Here is a 16,548-nt window from a genome sequence, read left to right as displayed (position 1 = left end):
AAGTTTCTCCATGTCGTAGAAGAAGATCGGGAGAAAACCCAAAAGGCCCTTACAGGACAGAGTCAAACACATGGAGCTGCCATGGACAAATTAGCTGAAATATTAGGCAATCAAAAAGGACCTACTACACTTCCATCAATGGTCATGCAGAAATATGTTAGTGGAGACGATCCTGATTTCTTTTTTACAAACTTTGAGCGTATAGCCACTGCTGCCGCATGGCCCGCCGATAAGTGGGGTCAGTATTTAGGTCCTCTTCTATCAGGGGATTTACAGGTAGCATACCAAGCAGCCACCGTACAGGGAACGGTGCCGTATGCAGATATAAAACGCTGTATAATGGAAAGGTTGGGAGTGGATGACGAATCCTACAGAATAAAATTACGCCAGATAAAAGAGGGTCCACAAGAAACACCCCGAGCTTTGTACTTTAGGGTGAAAGACATGACCGACCGTTGGTTGAAGCCTGCTACATCGGGCAAGGACGATATCATGTTGAAAATCTATTTAGAGCAATACCTGGCCTCACTTCACCCACCCATACAGAAGTGGGTTAGACAACAACCACGGGTGACTCTAGAAACGGCGGTGGAAATCGCAAGTGCCTATAACAGGGCCCAGGAGCTCCAAAAGGGTAGAGAAGATATACAATGGAGAACTCCCGGACCAGGACATCATAGGCCACCCTGCGTTTCTATCCCTAAAAAACCTGAACCCGTGGCTCTCTTACCGGGACCTGTGATACCCACCCCAGTATTCAGACAGCCAAATCCTGGACCTCAGTGTTTCCATTGCGGAGGGATGGGACATATTGCTAAGTTTTGTCCACAGAAAGAGGAACCTATGGAGATAGGGATGGCCCGGAACTACTATTGTTCTACATCACGAGAACCCTTACCCCCATATCACTGTGCTGTAAAGGTCAATGGACAGTCCACTTTGGCGTTAGCAGACACGGGGTGTCGTCAAAGTGTAGTTCGACCACAAGATTTTCAACCAAGGATGGTACCAAGTGAAGAGATGGTGGCCATACGTTGTGTGCACGGAGATGTTAAACAATACCCAACTTCGCAGGTTACAATAAAACATACCAACGATTCGGGGACCTCCCTAAAAGTAGGTCTTATACCGAATTTACCTGAGAAAGTCATCCTGGGAAATGATTATCCTCATTTGCCACAGATGTTAGCGTATGATAACCAAAAAGGAGAGGACTGGTGGGCCGAAGCTCCTTTTTCTAAAGCAGATGAACATGAGTGGCCCTTATCAAAACCACGGAAGAGTAGGAAACAGAGGAGAATAGAAAAAGGGAAGCCACCAACTGTATTGCCAGTTATACCAGAAGAGAATCCCTGGGAAACCGACAGAAGTTTTCGTGCTACACAGAGAGAGGATCCGGTACTACTGGAGGCCTGGAAGAATGCTCTAGAACAGGAAGATCCACTTCATGTAGGTCCCTATTTCTTTAAGAAAAATGGGTTGCTTTATAGGAAAGGAAGTCCTACTCAAACACCACAGCTGATAATACCTACACCCTTTCGTGAAAAGGTTATGTTCTTGGCCCATAGCCATCTGCTAAGAGGTCATTTTGGACCTGAGAAAACAGAAAAACAGATCTTAGAGAAGTTTTATTGGCCTGGCATTTACCAACGAGTTAAAAAGTATTGCAGGGAATGCCCCATCTGTCAGAGACATAGCAGGTACATACCCCCTCGTGCACCCTTACGTCCACTACCAGTGATAGAAGAACCCTTTAATAGGGTAGGAATGGATATAATAGGCCCCTTGTTGCCGTCGAGGAGTGGCTGTAGGTATGTGCTTGTATTGGTGGATTACGCTACCCGTTTTCCGGAGGCCATAGCCCTACGGCGGCCTGATGCCATCAATATCGCCAAAGCAATGATAACAGTGTTTTCCAGAGTAGGGTTTCCAAAAGAAATCCTGACTGATCAGGGAACCCCGTTTATATCCAAAGTCATGAAGCAAGTATGTACCCAATTAGGCATTCATCAAATCAGAACGTCCGTTTACCACCCTCAGACGGACGGGTTGGTCGAAAGATACAATGCTACCCTTAAGACCACCCTTAAAAAACTGTTGGAACTAGAGACAAGGAAATGGGAGGATATGTTACCGTTGGCCCTGTTTGCCATACGATGTAAAATACAAAAGAGCACTGGATATTCTCCTTTTGAGTTGTTATATGGCCATCAACCCCGTACATTTTTAGACATGGCTCAAGAAAAATGGGAAAACGAACCTGACAATACCAAACCTTTAGTTGATTATGTCTCCACTCTGAAAACGCATCTTGGTCAGATCCGGACTATTGTCCGTAATAATCTGGAAGAAGCACAGGCTGCTCAGAAAACACAGTATGATAAGAAAGCAAAGGAAAGAAAGTTCGAGGTGGGAGACCACGTCCTATTGATGATGGCCTCCTCGGATCATAAATTGCTTGGCCAATGGCAAGGTCCTTATAAGGTCACTGAGAAAGTCACCCCTGTGACCTATCGAATAGAGTTAGATGCAACCAGGGGTACTTCACAAATCTATCATATCAATTTGTTAAAGAAGTGGGAAGGACCTCTACCTGTTCTAAGTGTGCAGACAGAGACCGAGGCCCCTTTATTTACCCAGTGCATAGATGCCAGTCTTCCAAACACTTTGAAAGAGCAGTTAACCCAAAACCTCGCTCCCCTTGGAGGAGTGTTTTCACTAACCCCCTGGGAGGACCACCTTGGTACAACATGCCATTAGGACACCTGTAGGGAAAAGGGTGCGACTTCGGCCGTATCGGATACCCGAGGCACGACGTCAAACCATACGAGAGGAAGTCCAAAAGATGCTGGAAATGGACATTATTGAACCCTCTTCTAGCGAGTGGAACTCACCGATTGTCCTGGTTCCAAAACCGGATGGTTCGGTTAGATTTTGTATCGATTTCAGAGAAGTGAATAAATTATCCGAATTCGATACATATCCCCTACCAAGAGTGGATGAAATGGTGGAGAAAATAGGGAGAGCCAAATACATCAGTACGCTGGACCTGTGTAAAGGGTATTGGCAAATCCCTTTACGTACACAAGACAAAGAGAAAACAGCTTTTTCTACCCCTGATGGGTTGTACCATTTTAAGGTTATGCCTTTTGGTTTACATGGGGCACCAGCCACCTTCCAGAGAGCAATGAATTGTATCTTACATCCTCATGAGAGGTATGCCGGAGCATACATCGATGACATTGTCATCTTTAGTGATACATGGGACCAACACTTACATCACTTAAAACAAGTCGTTGAAACATTAGGAGGACATGGCTTAAAAATCAATCCCTCGAAAAGTCACTTAGCTGCTCAAACAGTAAAATATCTGGGATACCTATTAGGCGAGGGAATGATTAGACCACAAGATTCCAAATTGACAGCCATATCTCAAATACCCCTTCCTAAGACAAAAAAAGATCTCCGGGCCTTTCTGGGCCTCTTGGGGTACTACAGGAGATTCATCCCAAATTTTTCACAAATAGCGTCCCCTCTCAACAATCTACTGCAAAAAGCATCCAACACAGAAGAACGTTTTAAGAATCCCAGTCCCGACATTCTAAGAGCCTTTCATACACTGAAGGGTTCGCTTACGTCCGAAACAGTGCTAGCCAGTCCTGACTATTCATTACCGTTTGTACTACAAACGGATGCCTCGGATCAGGGGTTGGGGGCGGTACTCTCTCAAGTATCCCGACAGGGACAAGAACAGCCAATCCTGTACATCAGTAGGAAATTATTTCCGAGAGAACAGAATTATGCAGTCATCGAAAAAGAGGCCTTGGCTGTGAAGTGGGCCATAGAATCACTGAGATATTATCTGGAAGGAAGAGAATTTACTTTATTCACTGACCATGCCCCTTTGGAATGGTTATCCCGAAACAAGGGAAACAACGATCGGGTGTTAAGGTGGTTCCTGGCATTACAACCCTATAGGTTTCGCACTCCACATCGGAAGGGGTCAGAACAAGGGAATGTAGACTTCCTATCCCGATATCCACAGGACAGAAACCATAGTAACAGGACACCAAGGGAAAGGGGATGTAAGAAAGATCCGGTCGGAACACCTGATAGGGTTGGACTACGGAGCCCAGACTTCCCTGCACGAACAAGGTGGCGTCACGTCTCACCAGAACTGCGGACGAAGACCCATGTCTCTCCTCTCTTTCCACAGCGTGAGGCAACATCTAGAGGAGGTGCTACGGAGAATGGACGAATAAAAACGGACACCACACAGGAAGCAGGGTCGCAGAACGTCGAGGAGACGGGACCATTGACTGAACAAGCGGAGGACGCCGAATCTCGGAGCCGGGAGCCGGAGCTGCACGCCGAGAGTCAAGACAGCGTTGCTGAGCGTGGGGAAGAGGCGGGGAAACCGAAGACCGCTGGACGGAGCAGTGGTGGTGTCCCCCGGAGGAGGCTGGAGAGCGCGCCGTGACTCAGGAGAGTTACGGCGGGGCCGGTGAGTGACATTGATCCAAAGCTCATTGGGGAATTGTCTGATAGTGTGGGTGGCGGGTGGTGGAGAGCAAACCTGTGGGTGGCGGGTGGAATGGACTAAGGGGAAAAGCCTATACGTTCATAGGGACAAAGTCAGTACTAGAAAGTAGCACTTGGTGGTTTATCTTGGGTTGGTTTTTGCTTGGTCTTCGACTATTCCTCCGCTATATTCTTATCCTCGCCTTGTACAATCCACCACCTACTCTTTTTCCCTCACAACCATTATCTTCATGTACAACCCTTCACCGTTTCCTTTTCCGTGCACTACCTTCCGGTGTAGGAGCAAGGGTTTCAAACCAACAGTCCAACTGACGGCCCCTTTCTCTTTTTCCCTCTCGGTACCTCCGGGTAAAACAACACCACGGAGTTTCCATCGTCCCAAGAATTACATCAACTGGAAGAAGAGGACGGAACATTGAGTACCCCGGCTAATCCTTTCAATCCTGGAGAACTTGGTGCTGCGGGAGGACGCGCGGAACCCGTTGTGAAACCTAAATCCTTGTTTCCTGATAATAAAAGTGCTGTTCGCCAATATATTCAGCCTCCGCGTCAGTATATCCGACCTGCCCTCCCACAGTGTACCTCCCTGCTTCTGGATGTAGTACATTACCGTCATGTTGTCCGTCCGGATCAACAAGACCTTGTTGCACAGATGTACCTTGAATGCTTTCATTGCCATGAAGATAGCCATCAGTTCTAGAACATTGATGTGCATCTTCCTTTGCTGTGGTGTCCATAGTCCCTGCACTGTGTAGTGGAGTACATGAGCTCCCCAACCCTGGAGAGAAGCGTCCGTCGTCAGAATGATCTGTGGCACAGGCTCCTGGAACGGTCGTCCCTTGCAAAGGTTTTGTGGATTCCACCAATGCAGAGAGTTGTATGCACGACCGGTTACCAACACTAGGTCTTTCAACTGTCCGTGAGCCCGAGTCCACTGATGTGCTAAGCACTCCTGAAGCGGACGCATATGTAGTCTCGCGTGCGGGACTATGGAGATGCAGGAGGCCATCATGCCTATCAACTGCATGAACACTCGTGCTGGAAGCGAGTGTTGAGGTCTGAATTTTTGTATCAGTGATTGAATGCTGCTGACCCTCACTGAATTTGGCTGTGCTGTGGCTGCCAGAGTGTTTATTGTCGCACCCAGATACCGCCGTATGTGGGCGGGTTGCAAGTGGGACTTTGGGTAATTCAGTGAGAATCCCAGATCGTGAAGAAGGTGAATGGTGTGGGACATGTGGGCGGCACACTGCTGGGCTGACTTTGCCTGGATTATCCAGTCGTCCAGATAAGGGTAGACGTGAATATTCTGTCTCCTTAGGTGTGCCGCCACCGTCGCCAGGCACTTTGTAAACACCCTGGGCGCCGTGGTGACTCCGAAAGGTAGAACCTTGAACTGGTAATGTTTGTTTTGGATGGTGAACCGGGGGTATTTTTTGTGTGACGGGTGCAGCGGAATATGAAAATACGCATCCTTTAGATCTAAAGTTACGAGAAAATCCCCTTGACTGAGCAACGGTAGGACTTGCTGCAGTGTTAGCATGTGAAAGTGCTCCGACAGAATGTACTGATTGAGGAGTCTGAGGTCCAGTATGGGTCTGAGGGACCCGTCCTTTTTTGGTATCAAGAAGTACAGTGAGTAAAGTCCTGTGCCTCTTTCTTCCACAGGCACGAGCTTGATTGCCCCCTTTTGCAGCATGACGAGTACCTCCTGCTGCAATAAGTGCAAATGCTCGGCGGACATAGGACAGTGTCTTGGGGGTATGTTGGGTGGAGCGGATGTTAACTCCAGACAATAACCGTACTGGATAAGCTGTGTGACCCACCTGTCTGTGGTGATGGACTTCCAGACTGGCAGGAACTGTTGAAGTCTCCCCCCGACAGGTGTTGTGTGGTTGAGGGGCAGTGACAAGGTGTCACTGTTTGTTAGTGGCGGAGGATCTGGAGTTGTTGTTTCCACGACCTCTGCCTTTGGCGCTGTTTACACGATATCCACCTCTACTTTGTTTGGTGTATGTGGTCTGCGTGCCGCCCTTATAGTACTGTGTGTTTTGGGAAAGCTGGCCTCTGGAAACACCTCTATTGCTTGAGCGACGAAAAGAACCACCCCTGAACTGCTGCGACTGCAGAGCCCCCATGGACTATGCAGTCTCAGTATCTTTCTTGATTTTTTCCAAGGTGGTGTCCACCTCTGGTCCAAATAGATGGTCAGGGTTTACTGTCTGATTTAGAATGGTGGTCTGTATCTCTGGCTTGAACCCGGAGATTCTGAGCCAGGCATGTGGCCTCAGCATGACACTAGTGTTAACAGCTCTGGCCGCGGTGTCTGCTGCGTCCAGTGCACATTTGATAGAAGCATTTGATATGAGCTTCCCTTCTTGGATGAGCATCTCAGCTGCCTCTTTGTATTCATCTGGCAGGTGCTGTAACAGGGTCTCAAGTGTGTCGTAATGGGCCCTGTCATACCTGGCTAGAAGTGCCTGAGTGTTTGAAATGCGCCAGATATTGGCCACTTGAGCTGCCACCCTTTTCCCTGATGCCTCAAACACCTTAGATTCCTTATCTGGGGGAGGAGCATCACCCGTTGTTTGTGAATTAGCCCTCTTACGGGCATTAGAAACAACCAGAGAGTCCAATGGCAACTGTCCCTTAATGTAAGTAGGGTCTCCAGGCGCCGGTTTGTACTTCTTTTCAATTCTGGGGTTTATCACCCTGGCTCTTGTAGGCTCCTTAAAGATCTCCCCAGCATGCTTCAAGACACCCTTCAACATAGGCAGAGTCTTGACAGTCCTTTCTGAGGTGGAAAAGGTGTCAAAAAGAAAGTCTACTTCAATGGGGTCAGCATGGAGCTGGACGTCATGATTCTTAGCAGCCCTTTCAATGAGGGCATTAAACGCTACCGAATCCTCAGTAGGCAACGTTTTCACAGCATACACTTGAGTGTCTGGGGTAGAGTGAGGATCACCTGGGTCAGCAGCATCTGCCCAGGGTTCATTTGTATCATCTGGATCAGTGTCCACAGGATAGCTGTATTCATCATTATCACCTTCCCCAGTGTCCACATCTGAATAAGTGGGTGAGACATCATGGCCACGTGGAGATACAGGTTCCACAAGCACAGGTGTTGAAGTAGAATCTTTCTTCTTCTTCAGTGGAATTTTATAGGACTCCATCGGCTGTTCCGGGGTGATTTTCCGCTTATAAAGAGAAAGTCTGCCAGTCTCGGCATCGATAAACTGTTCCTGTTGCTCTTCCAACGAGGATTGTCGATGCTTTATGGCCGGGACCACAGTTGTTGACTTCGGCACCGAGGACACCTTCTTGGGCACGTCAATGGCCATTTTAGGGGCGAAAGCCTTCGGCACCACTTTCGGCGGCAGCGTGAAGTGGATCGGTGTCGATGTCTTCTGAGGTTTATCGGCAGGCTTCGAAGGTGGAGGATCTTTAGGACCGACACTCAAGGCCTTGGCTTGATGCGCTTCAGGGAGTATGCCACCTGCTTTGAGAATGAGGCGGACGGCTGCGTCGACTGGACGGAATCCTTTGAGGCACCACCTGGCGTGGACTCGTGGGTCGTTCCGCTCTTGGCCTTGTCTTCTCGACGCGGAGGCTCGAGAACCTTCGGATCACCGAGTCCTTTGTCGGTGTCGTCTGTCTTCGGCGCCGTTTTTTTGTTCGGGTCGACTGCCCTGACCGTAGCCTTCTGCGTGCCAGACTTCGTCTCGACGCCCTTGAGCGGTTACTTCGGGTCAATAATGCTCTTCTGCTTCGTCGGTGCCGACAGGTCCGAGGACTTCGAGCCGACCAAAGCAATACACACCTTCGGTTTCGATGTAGTCACCAGTGCTTTGCTTGCGTCGAGACCGGAGCTTTTACTTTCGGTTTCGATTTCGCAGTTTGCGGCTCCTTAAATATGTCCGAAGCCGTAGAACTTATTGGAAGATCTTGGGTAAGGCCTAGTGGCGATTCCTCGACCTGAGCCTTATGAAGCGTTTCAGCCCCAATGTCAGTTTGTGTGCTTAGCTCCTCACTCGAGCTATCTTCCATGGCCCCAAAGGCCCCGTCGTCGTCCCCTACCTCGTCGACGACTTCTTCCGCTTCGAGCATTTCAACATCCGCGTCGTAGTTGGAGTCGACATCCGACGCGGGATTCGACAGGTTCTCTCGAACCTCCCGGTCTGCTCCTTCGTCATCCCCGGCATCGAAGATGTCCACAGGCTCCGGTGCAGTCTGCTGGGCTTCCTTGCGCGCAGCGCGCAGCGCGTCGATGCAGAAGTGTCTTCTTGGATCGAAAACGGGAACAAGCCATGCAGCTAGCTTCATCATGATCTGGCGACAGACACTTGTTGCACACCGGGTGGACGTCGATGTGGGGATACTTGGAGTTGCACACGGGACATCTCTTGAATGGGCTCCGTTCCATGATGGTTCGTCGATAAGGCCTCTGGCGTAGACCGGGCCTTCAGAGTCGAAAAGCATACGGCTCTCCTGGAATCCGGCTCGGAACTGAGCTGGAAAGAACTGGGCACCGAACGCAAGACTATACCGACGAAAAAACTAAATGCCTTTTGGCCTTAAGAAAACTTTATATCGATTCCGACTTGAGTGAACCAATATGCATCCCAACCCAATGGTGGAAAAAAACAATCTGAGGATGGAGTCGATGCCCATACGCACTGTAGTCCAGGGGAGGAGCCACATATCTCTTGATACTTCAAAGACTCTTCCAGGACAACAATGTGCAATCATCCGGACCCAACACTAGGCGGCGATCTATGCACAGATATGAATTCAGCAGCCCACATGCCTCGAACTTTGTTTTTCTTTCCTTTCCCAACGAGTTCACAAAGCTTTGGGCTCACACCTCGCCTGCCATTTCTTCCTCGTCCAGGTGATCCCTTTTTAAAATGGCCCGACTGGAAGGATCGCTTTTTGAATTATGTATCTGCACTCGAGGCGGAAAATGAGGAGGAGTTCACACCTTCCAGGAAGAAAAAGATTCTTCTACACAGTCTGGAGCCAGAAGGGTTGCATGTTTATTATAAGATGGAGAAAACGACTAGGCCCACGTAGAATGTACATGTTTTTGGAAGCATTAAAGGATTTAGATATTAATTATAATCCAACAGTTTGCATTGCCACTGACAAAGGAAGCAATTGAAAGCTGGATTGGTGAAAGATTATGTGGCCGTGTAAAAGAAACTGGGCCCGATTCACCGAACTAATTAAAGACAAAATCCTAAACTTACTACTTTTGGTATTCACAGAAGTTAGGTTTTTGTCTTAAGACAGACTTAAGACAGACTTAAGTTAGGATTCTGTCTTAAGTCTGTTTTAAGTCTCTCTTAAGACAAAATCCTAACTTCTGTGAATACCAAAAGTAGTAAGTTTAGGAATTTGCCTTAAGTTAGTTCTGTGAATCGGGCCCACTGTCTATAACTTGCAAATTTGGGTCTCTGTATGATGATCTTGTAAGGGATCAACTCGTAATGCATTCTAATAATGTAGGGATATAAGACAAATTGTGGGTGTGTGGGGAGTCTCTACTGAATTAAATTGTAGCAATTATAAAGGAGGCAGACATGTTCAAAAGACGCGCTAAAGTGATTTTAAAGAACAATATTGAGGGGAGGGAGAAGTAGTGAGTAAAGAGTCTTGTTCTAAGGAAGAACGGGAGAAAAGTGAGAAATGCAATTACAAAGACCCTGCATGGAAAGGGATGAATAAAAACAAATCAGAGATGGAGATCAAGCATCCTGCATGTTTTAGGTGTGAGAATAAGGGCCATGTAGCCAGAGATAGGTGTTGCCCTGCAACTACATCTAAATGCGCCTTCTGTGGGATCATGGGCCATTTTGCCAAGGTTTGCAGGAGGAAGTTGAACAGAGGGGACAAGAAATATGTGAAGTGCGTGGTAGATAATGAGGATGAAGAGGAGGGTGATATTGAATCGCTGAATGATGAAGGGGTTTTGTGCATTGATGATGCGGTTTGACATGATGAGGTAGTTATGGATGTGTGCCCCAAATCAAAGAGGAAACCTGTATGTGACATAATCATTGGGGGAGTAGAGATACAGATTGATCAGGATCCTGGTTCTCCTTACACAATAATACAACATTCTGTGTGGGAGGATAAGTTTGTGAGGGTGCTAGACAATTGTTTGAGACCAACAGATGTACACCCAGTCACATTTACCAGGGAGATTTCCATGGTTGAGTTTGTGAAAGAAAAATTTGGTTCAAAGACAAATCCGCTTGAGGGAATTTATATGAGGCAGAGAAAGGACCATCTGTGTTAGGGTGGATTGGTCAAGTAGCCTTAGGAATTACTCTAGATCCCTATAGGAGAGACCAGGTAATGTTACTTGGTGAACATGAGGAATCTATGATGAAAGCGGTTAAGGAGCAGTTTCCCAATGTTTTTTGGGGCAAGGTAGGGAAGATGTGTTGGTTTGTCCACAAAATAGTATTAAAGGAAGGGGTGGTACCCGTGTGTCACAAGGCTAGGAACATTCCCTTTGGTGTGCTTGAAGTAGTAATGGCGGAGTTGGATGCATTAGAGAGTAAAGGCATAATAGAACTGGTAGAGTGTGCAGAAGGGTTGGCTCCCTTGGTTGTCGTATGGCAATAGGATGGCCATCTGCACCTATGCATTGATCTCAGAGATTTAACCCCTTCGATGCGGCCGCGTTTCCCCTGGCGTGCTGTAAACAGCACGAACAGGGGCGGGCCGTGACGAACCCCAGCCGTCATCAGCACACGAGCACCGTAGTGCATGACGGCTGGGGTTCGTCATGAGCATGGAAGGGGTTAAACAAGTGTATTGTGATTGTTATGTATAGAACACCACTTTGGAAGACCTTTTATCTATTTTAAGTTGTTTCTTTTATTGAAACCTTTTGGGTACACATAGAGCATTGTATTTCTATTTAGCCATGGTTAAATGCAAATCTACAAGTTGGATGTTTTACCTGTTATTGTTGGATCTCGTAGTGCAATAATCCTATTGCGCTTAGTATTAAGTAAAGTGTCGTAAATGTTGTGTAAAGAAGGAAGAGGTGGTATCCTGGTTACCGGCTCCTAGGTAACAGGATGCCACAAGTTGTAATGTGCGGGGTGAGTGGGAGGCAGTTGGTGGAAGTTACAGGAGAAGTTACCTGTTTGCTCTCAATAAAGGAAGAAATTACCTGCAACCTGCCTAGTTAAGTCTTTACAATAGCCGCACAGCCCAATTACCTTGCGAAGATTAAGATTGACAACAGTTTTCCTCCTTCTTGACTGACTCGCACGTGAACTTTCCGTACACATATCCAACTACCCCGCCAACAGCACCACTGACGTAGGACACTCCAGATGTTGCTCCTGAAAAGGAATAGATTCTCCCATCAAAGTAAGAAGCACAAAGGGGAACTGGATGGAAAGAAGTCAACTGACTCATGTTGGCAGAAGAGGTGACGTCATAGGGAACAGAAGTAACAGGCACTACCACAAATGGTGGGGGGTGAACTGCACTGTTGTAAAAACAGCTGTTTGTCACAGTACATACAAATTTGTTCTAGAATTCATCCAAACCAGGTGTCCTTCTAGAGCAAGCATTGACAAAGCCAATAGGTTTCTCCTTTATAATGTGAGTGTCAATGTTATTAGCTTTACCAATGTTTGTAAAGTACAAAATACTGAAGGAAAAGAAACAATACCTTATGGTTTCTCAAACTGGTCAATGAGTTCAATATGTTCAGTGTTTATAAATATATCTCACACAAGAGGGCTACAGGAAGAATAACGCTACAATATAGACTTTATCTATCCCATATCTCTTCCAAATATATAAGTCTCACACTAAATACAGGGTAGTATCAAATTGTATTCATAGAAGCAGAAAAAAGAGTGAAGAAAATGGGAGCACAACCTAGTTGTGGACGAAAACCCTCACTCACCCGAGGGTGACATGCTTCATCATTGGGATTTTCCAACACACAGGGACCGCAAGGTACCCCATGTGGGCTACGACTTCACCAAAGAGGGAAGGAGCTGGAGTGCAAAGCACTTGTTGGTTCTACCAACTCGTTATGGTAAGGAGGGGCAGAGTGCAAAAGTAAATGTAAAGTGTGTGTTTAAAAACTACCTATTTAGGGGTTCCAACTTTATTCTTCCATCCTAAATGGCAGTGGTTAAAAGTACGAGTGAATGTAGGGTTATGGATGTATACCCTATCTATAGATCAACATGTTTCTGCCATAACAACAAGAGGTTCAGGGCATTCATCAGTTTTTAAACTCAAGTGGCTTAATGCTGCCTTGTAAATAAGGCGAAAGCTTTATCGCCACAGGAAAGTCATAAAAAGTTATGTTCCTATGGCGATAGGGGCTTGAAAATATGCTCCTACATCTCCCGAATTGTTAAATAAAAAATTTAAATTTGACAGGCATAAATATACCCATTACAACTCTTCTATAAGTTGTCATGGAGCTGTGACCAAACGCCCAGATCGTGGGTTCTGAGGCTGGGAGGAGAGAAGAGAAGCATCCAAGACCGGCACTGGTGATGTAAGGACATATGCAGCCAGGGGGCTGTCTACAGTCTCAATCGAACCATTCTCATCTCTAACATTAGGTTCTGGTGAATGATGAGGCTAATGCCTGAAGTGTGAAGAATCTCTCGGAATGGACTTTCCAGAACAGTGAGCAGCCACCATGTATCCTTTTCTAGTCACAACTTTGAAGTGTTCAGTGTCAAAGGGAGCATCAGATTTGTGTTTTCTCTGTTGTCGCATCAGTACTCGATAACCTCCCTTACAGCTAAAGTGGTCGACTTAGAAGCTGGGGAACCAGGTTCGAGTCTCGGCAACAACGCCCAACATCCTGTGATTCTGATCAAATCATTTAATCTCCCCGTGCCTAACAAAAAAAATGAATGTGTCCATCTGTAACGATACTGGTGGTCATGTACAGCGCTCTAATACATGATATCTTCGGGTCTAGTTTGAGCTGTATAAAACTCAAAAAAAAAATAATTGAAAGTAGTGTTCATGGCACATTGATGCTTGTTGACATATACTTTCCTCTTTGCTTATGGTACAAATCTGTTTGATGAAGTGTGCCATCTGTTGTAGATCTTCTGTTGGTTCATTGTGGTAACTTGGTTGTCATGGCTCTTCCACACATCAGGGTGGCAGGACATTCACCGATGTGGAATGTGGAGTCGACTAGTAAGCTGGGAGAGCAACATGGAGAGTGGGCTTCAGATCAAGCTTCTCCAATGTAGCTCGCTGGCTGGTCTTTTTAAGTGTGCTCATAAAGCGGTATGCCAATTCTCAAACCTCATAAGACAATACCTTCTTGAGTAGTGGGCAGTTCATCTTTCACATTTTTGAACATTTGATATTCGTTGTCACGTGTGAGAGGTCGATTGTGCTGTTTCCAGGATTGATGTGCAATAACGTTTTTTAGTATCAACATGCCATGCTTGTTTTTTGGCACGTTCCTCAGCTCTGGTAGTCATTACAACTCGCTCTAGGCTCAACATTTCTCTCAGTATTCGCCATCTGAAGGAATCAGAAAAGCAACCATCTTAACCCAATAGCTTGTGCATCCTTAAACTCATTGAATCAGCAATGTTTGATAAGCATTTCAAGTCTTTCTACAAATGTGTCCATCGTTTCATCAACTTTTGTTTTTCTTGACTGAAAATATATCTTTCGTAGTCAACATTTAGCAATAGATTGAACTTGAAATTGAGTGCCTCTTTGGTTTGAGGGCAAGAGACTTCTTCTACTTGTGGCATTTTTGTCATATTTCCTTTACTCCTTTACCTGCAAGATTGTTCAGGAATTTGATTATCTTCTTGTTATCAACTTCTTCCAGTGCATGAATGAAATCTTCAAACATTTGAATCCTGGCAGTCCATCTTGCACCAATATTTTCTACTTCGCTGTATTCAAAGGAAGAGGTGGTTTTAGGAATGCAGCACCATCATAACCAGTTGTGGCTCTTAATGATGATGAGAGTATATGCTGTTCATCATAACTTCACCATTCATAACTTCTGTAAATCCTTGCGATGTGATTGCTTCAGGGTCGTTATGAGCCAAAAGAATGGGTAAAGCTTTTTTTTCGCGTGGCAATCTGAGTTTTTCAACTCTTGAAGGACTTTCCAGTTTGCGGAACTCACCCTGCACCTTCTGTGGTGTCAGTTTAGGGAGCTACAGCTCCGTATTCACAAACCCAGAGTATTCTATTCGGGTCACTTCACCTGCCGCAGTGGTATGATGACTCTCTTTACCCAACCTTTGATAAGTACCACAATAATCGCGTAACCATGGGGCTTAATAACAAGCCCCTTGCGGCACTGGTGCGTCAATTTTTGTGACGCAGCGGCCGTGCAACCTGCTGCCCCAAATTTACAAGGACACATAAAGCCACCCTGCATGGCTTTTCGTGTCCTTGTAAACATAGCCCCTTTACACGCAACACTTTGCCTGAAAGGGACGTGCAATAGGTTCCCACACACAACACATGGCTCCTGCTGCATTTCCAGATTTACAAGAAATTGCAAACCTAGAAATGCGTCAGAATGCTGTCCCTCCCCAGGGGAGGTGTAGGGAGGTGAAACGAGGAGCAAGGTAATAATTTCGCCTCGTTTTTTTCCTCTTTCTATGCATGCTGCATTCTGCATCAAACATAGAATGAGGGAATCACCGCTTGTGATTATTTATGTGCAGGAAGGTGTCCCTTCCTGCACATATACATTAATTGAAAAAAAAAGCAGTTTTGTAACTTCTATGTGTGCTAATGCAGCTCACGTATAGTTTCAAAATGCCATTTCAGATTGTTCATGTGCAGGAAGGGACATCTTCCTGCACATAAACAATCATCCCCGTGACACAGGCGCCCTTGCACCAAGGAGCAAGGGTCCCTGCGTCGTGCTCATGGCAGCTAGTTGTGTGTCAGCGCAGGGGAGAGCAAAGGGATCCGTCATATCGTTGTAGATATGACGCATTACAGTGCTTTAGAATTAACGCAGCGCTGCGCTGCCAAATGTCTTGCACCATAGCGCTCTATTAATTCTTTGCAAATAAGGCCCCAGGTTTTTACTGCCTTTAGTGCTTTTCTGTATTTGGCTATTTTTGTTGCTAGTGCTTTCTCGCACTTGACTTGATGCTTTAGGTGCTTCTCTGTACTTGGTTCTTGCTACCTTTAGTGTTAATATTTTGTATGATTTATATCTCAGTGTTGCATAGTAGCACAGTACCTCTTTCACGACCTTCACAGCAGATTTCTGGCCAAGGATAAATAAAGTTCTTTGAGAAGCCTTCGTCTCCTTCACTAGCTTCACTCTGACTGGAGTAGCGCTTTTATGCCACATACACCGATCGTCGCTCTTCTCTCTGACTGAGGTACGAGTGGCACACACAAGCAGTTTGCTGGACCTCAGCAATCTCTCTAGGAGAAGGCTCTTGTTCTTTGGGTTGCAGGGTTTACAGTATTCCCTACTCCTCACTAGTTGTAGCATCCTCCCCAGCCTGGGTACACGTAAATGAATACACCACAGAAGGAGCTTGGTATTGCACGTCTTTATTCCTCTGCGTGTAACTGTGAACCCAACATTCTAAACATGAACTCTATTCACTACACCCGAACACTTAAGTCATAGTTCTACGGAGTCCATCAGGAACCAAAAAGGTCCAGTCAACGCTAATTCACAAGACACTACACCACCCACTTAAGTAGCCCTTTAAACATCTCTCAGGTCTGCCTTTGCAGTCTGGTGCTACAACGCTAGTAACTGTGTGATGTATTTTCCCCTATCCTTGAAAGTTTAGGCATCTATTAGCCCAATCAAAAGATGCTGCTGCACCTTCTCCCTGCGAAGGTGCTGTGCCCGGAGAATGCTGGGCTTCCAAGGCTACTTTGCCTCTCAGGGGCAGATTTTAAATTGAAAAGTAATAATACTAAACATATTAGGATTAAAATGCAGCACATATGATACTGCATGGTAGTAGTTTC

The 16,548-nt window shown here is 46.2% G+C and overlaps 1 protein-coding gene across 2 annotated transcripts in view; it reads right to left on the bottom strand.

Annotated features, from left to right (window-relative positions):
- The window catches only part of LOC147733036 (interferon alpha-inducible protein 27-like protein 1), a 66,264-nt gene that overhangs the window by 16,800 nt on the left and 32,916 nt on the right, over positions 1 to 16,548 (bottom strand). For both annotated transcript variants that reach the window (XM_086957596.1, XM_086957595.1), the window contains exon 5: positions 11,781 to 11,906. In XM_086957596.1, the coding sequence (XP_086813722.1) occupies positions 11,791 to 11,906 (116 nt within the window). In that variant the 3' untranslated portion in view covers positions 11,781 to 11,790. The remainder of the gene's footprint in view (positions 1 to 11,780; positions 11,907 to 16,548) is intronic.

The sequence above is a fragment of the Lissotriton vulgaris genome, chromosome 2_1 (assembly GCF_964263255.1).
Source record: "Lissotriton vulgaris chromosome 2_1, aLisVul1.2, whole genome shotgun sequence".
Classification (NCBI taxonomy): Eukaryota; Metazoa; Chordata; class Amphibia; order Caudata; family Salamandridae; genus Lissotriton; species Lissotriton vulgaris.
Note: the sequence above shows the minus strand (reverse complement) of the source record. Positions and strands in the feature narration are given on the sequence as shown.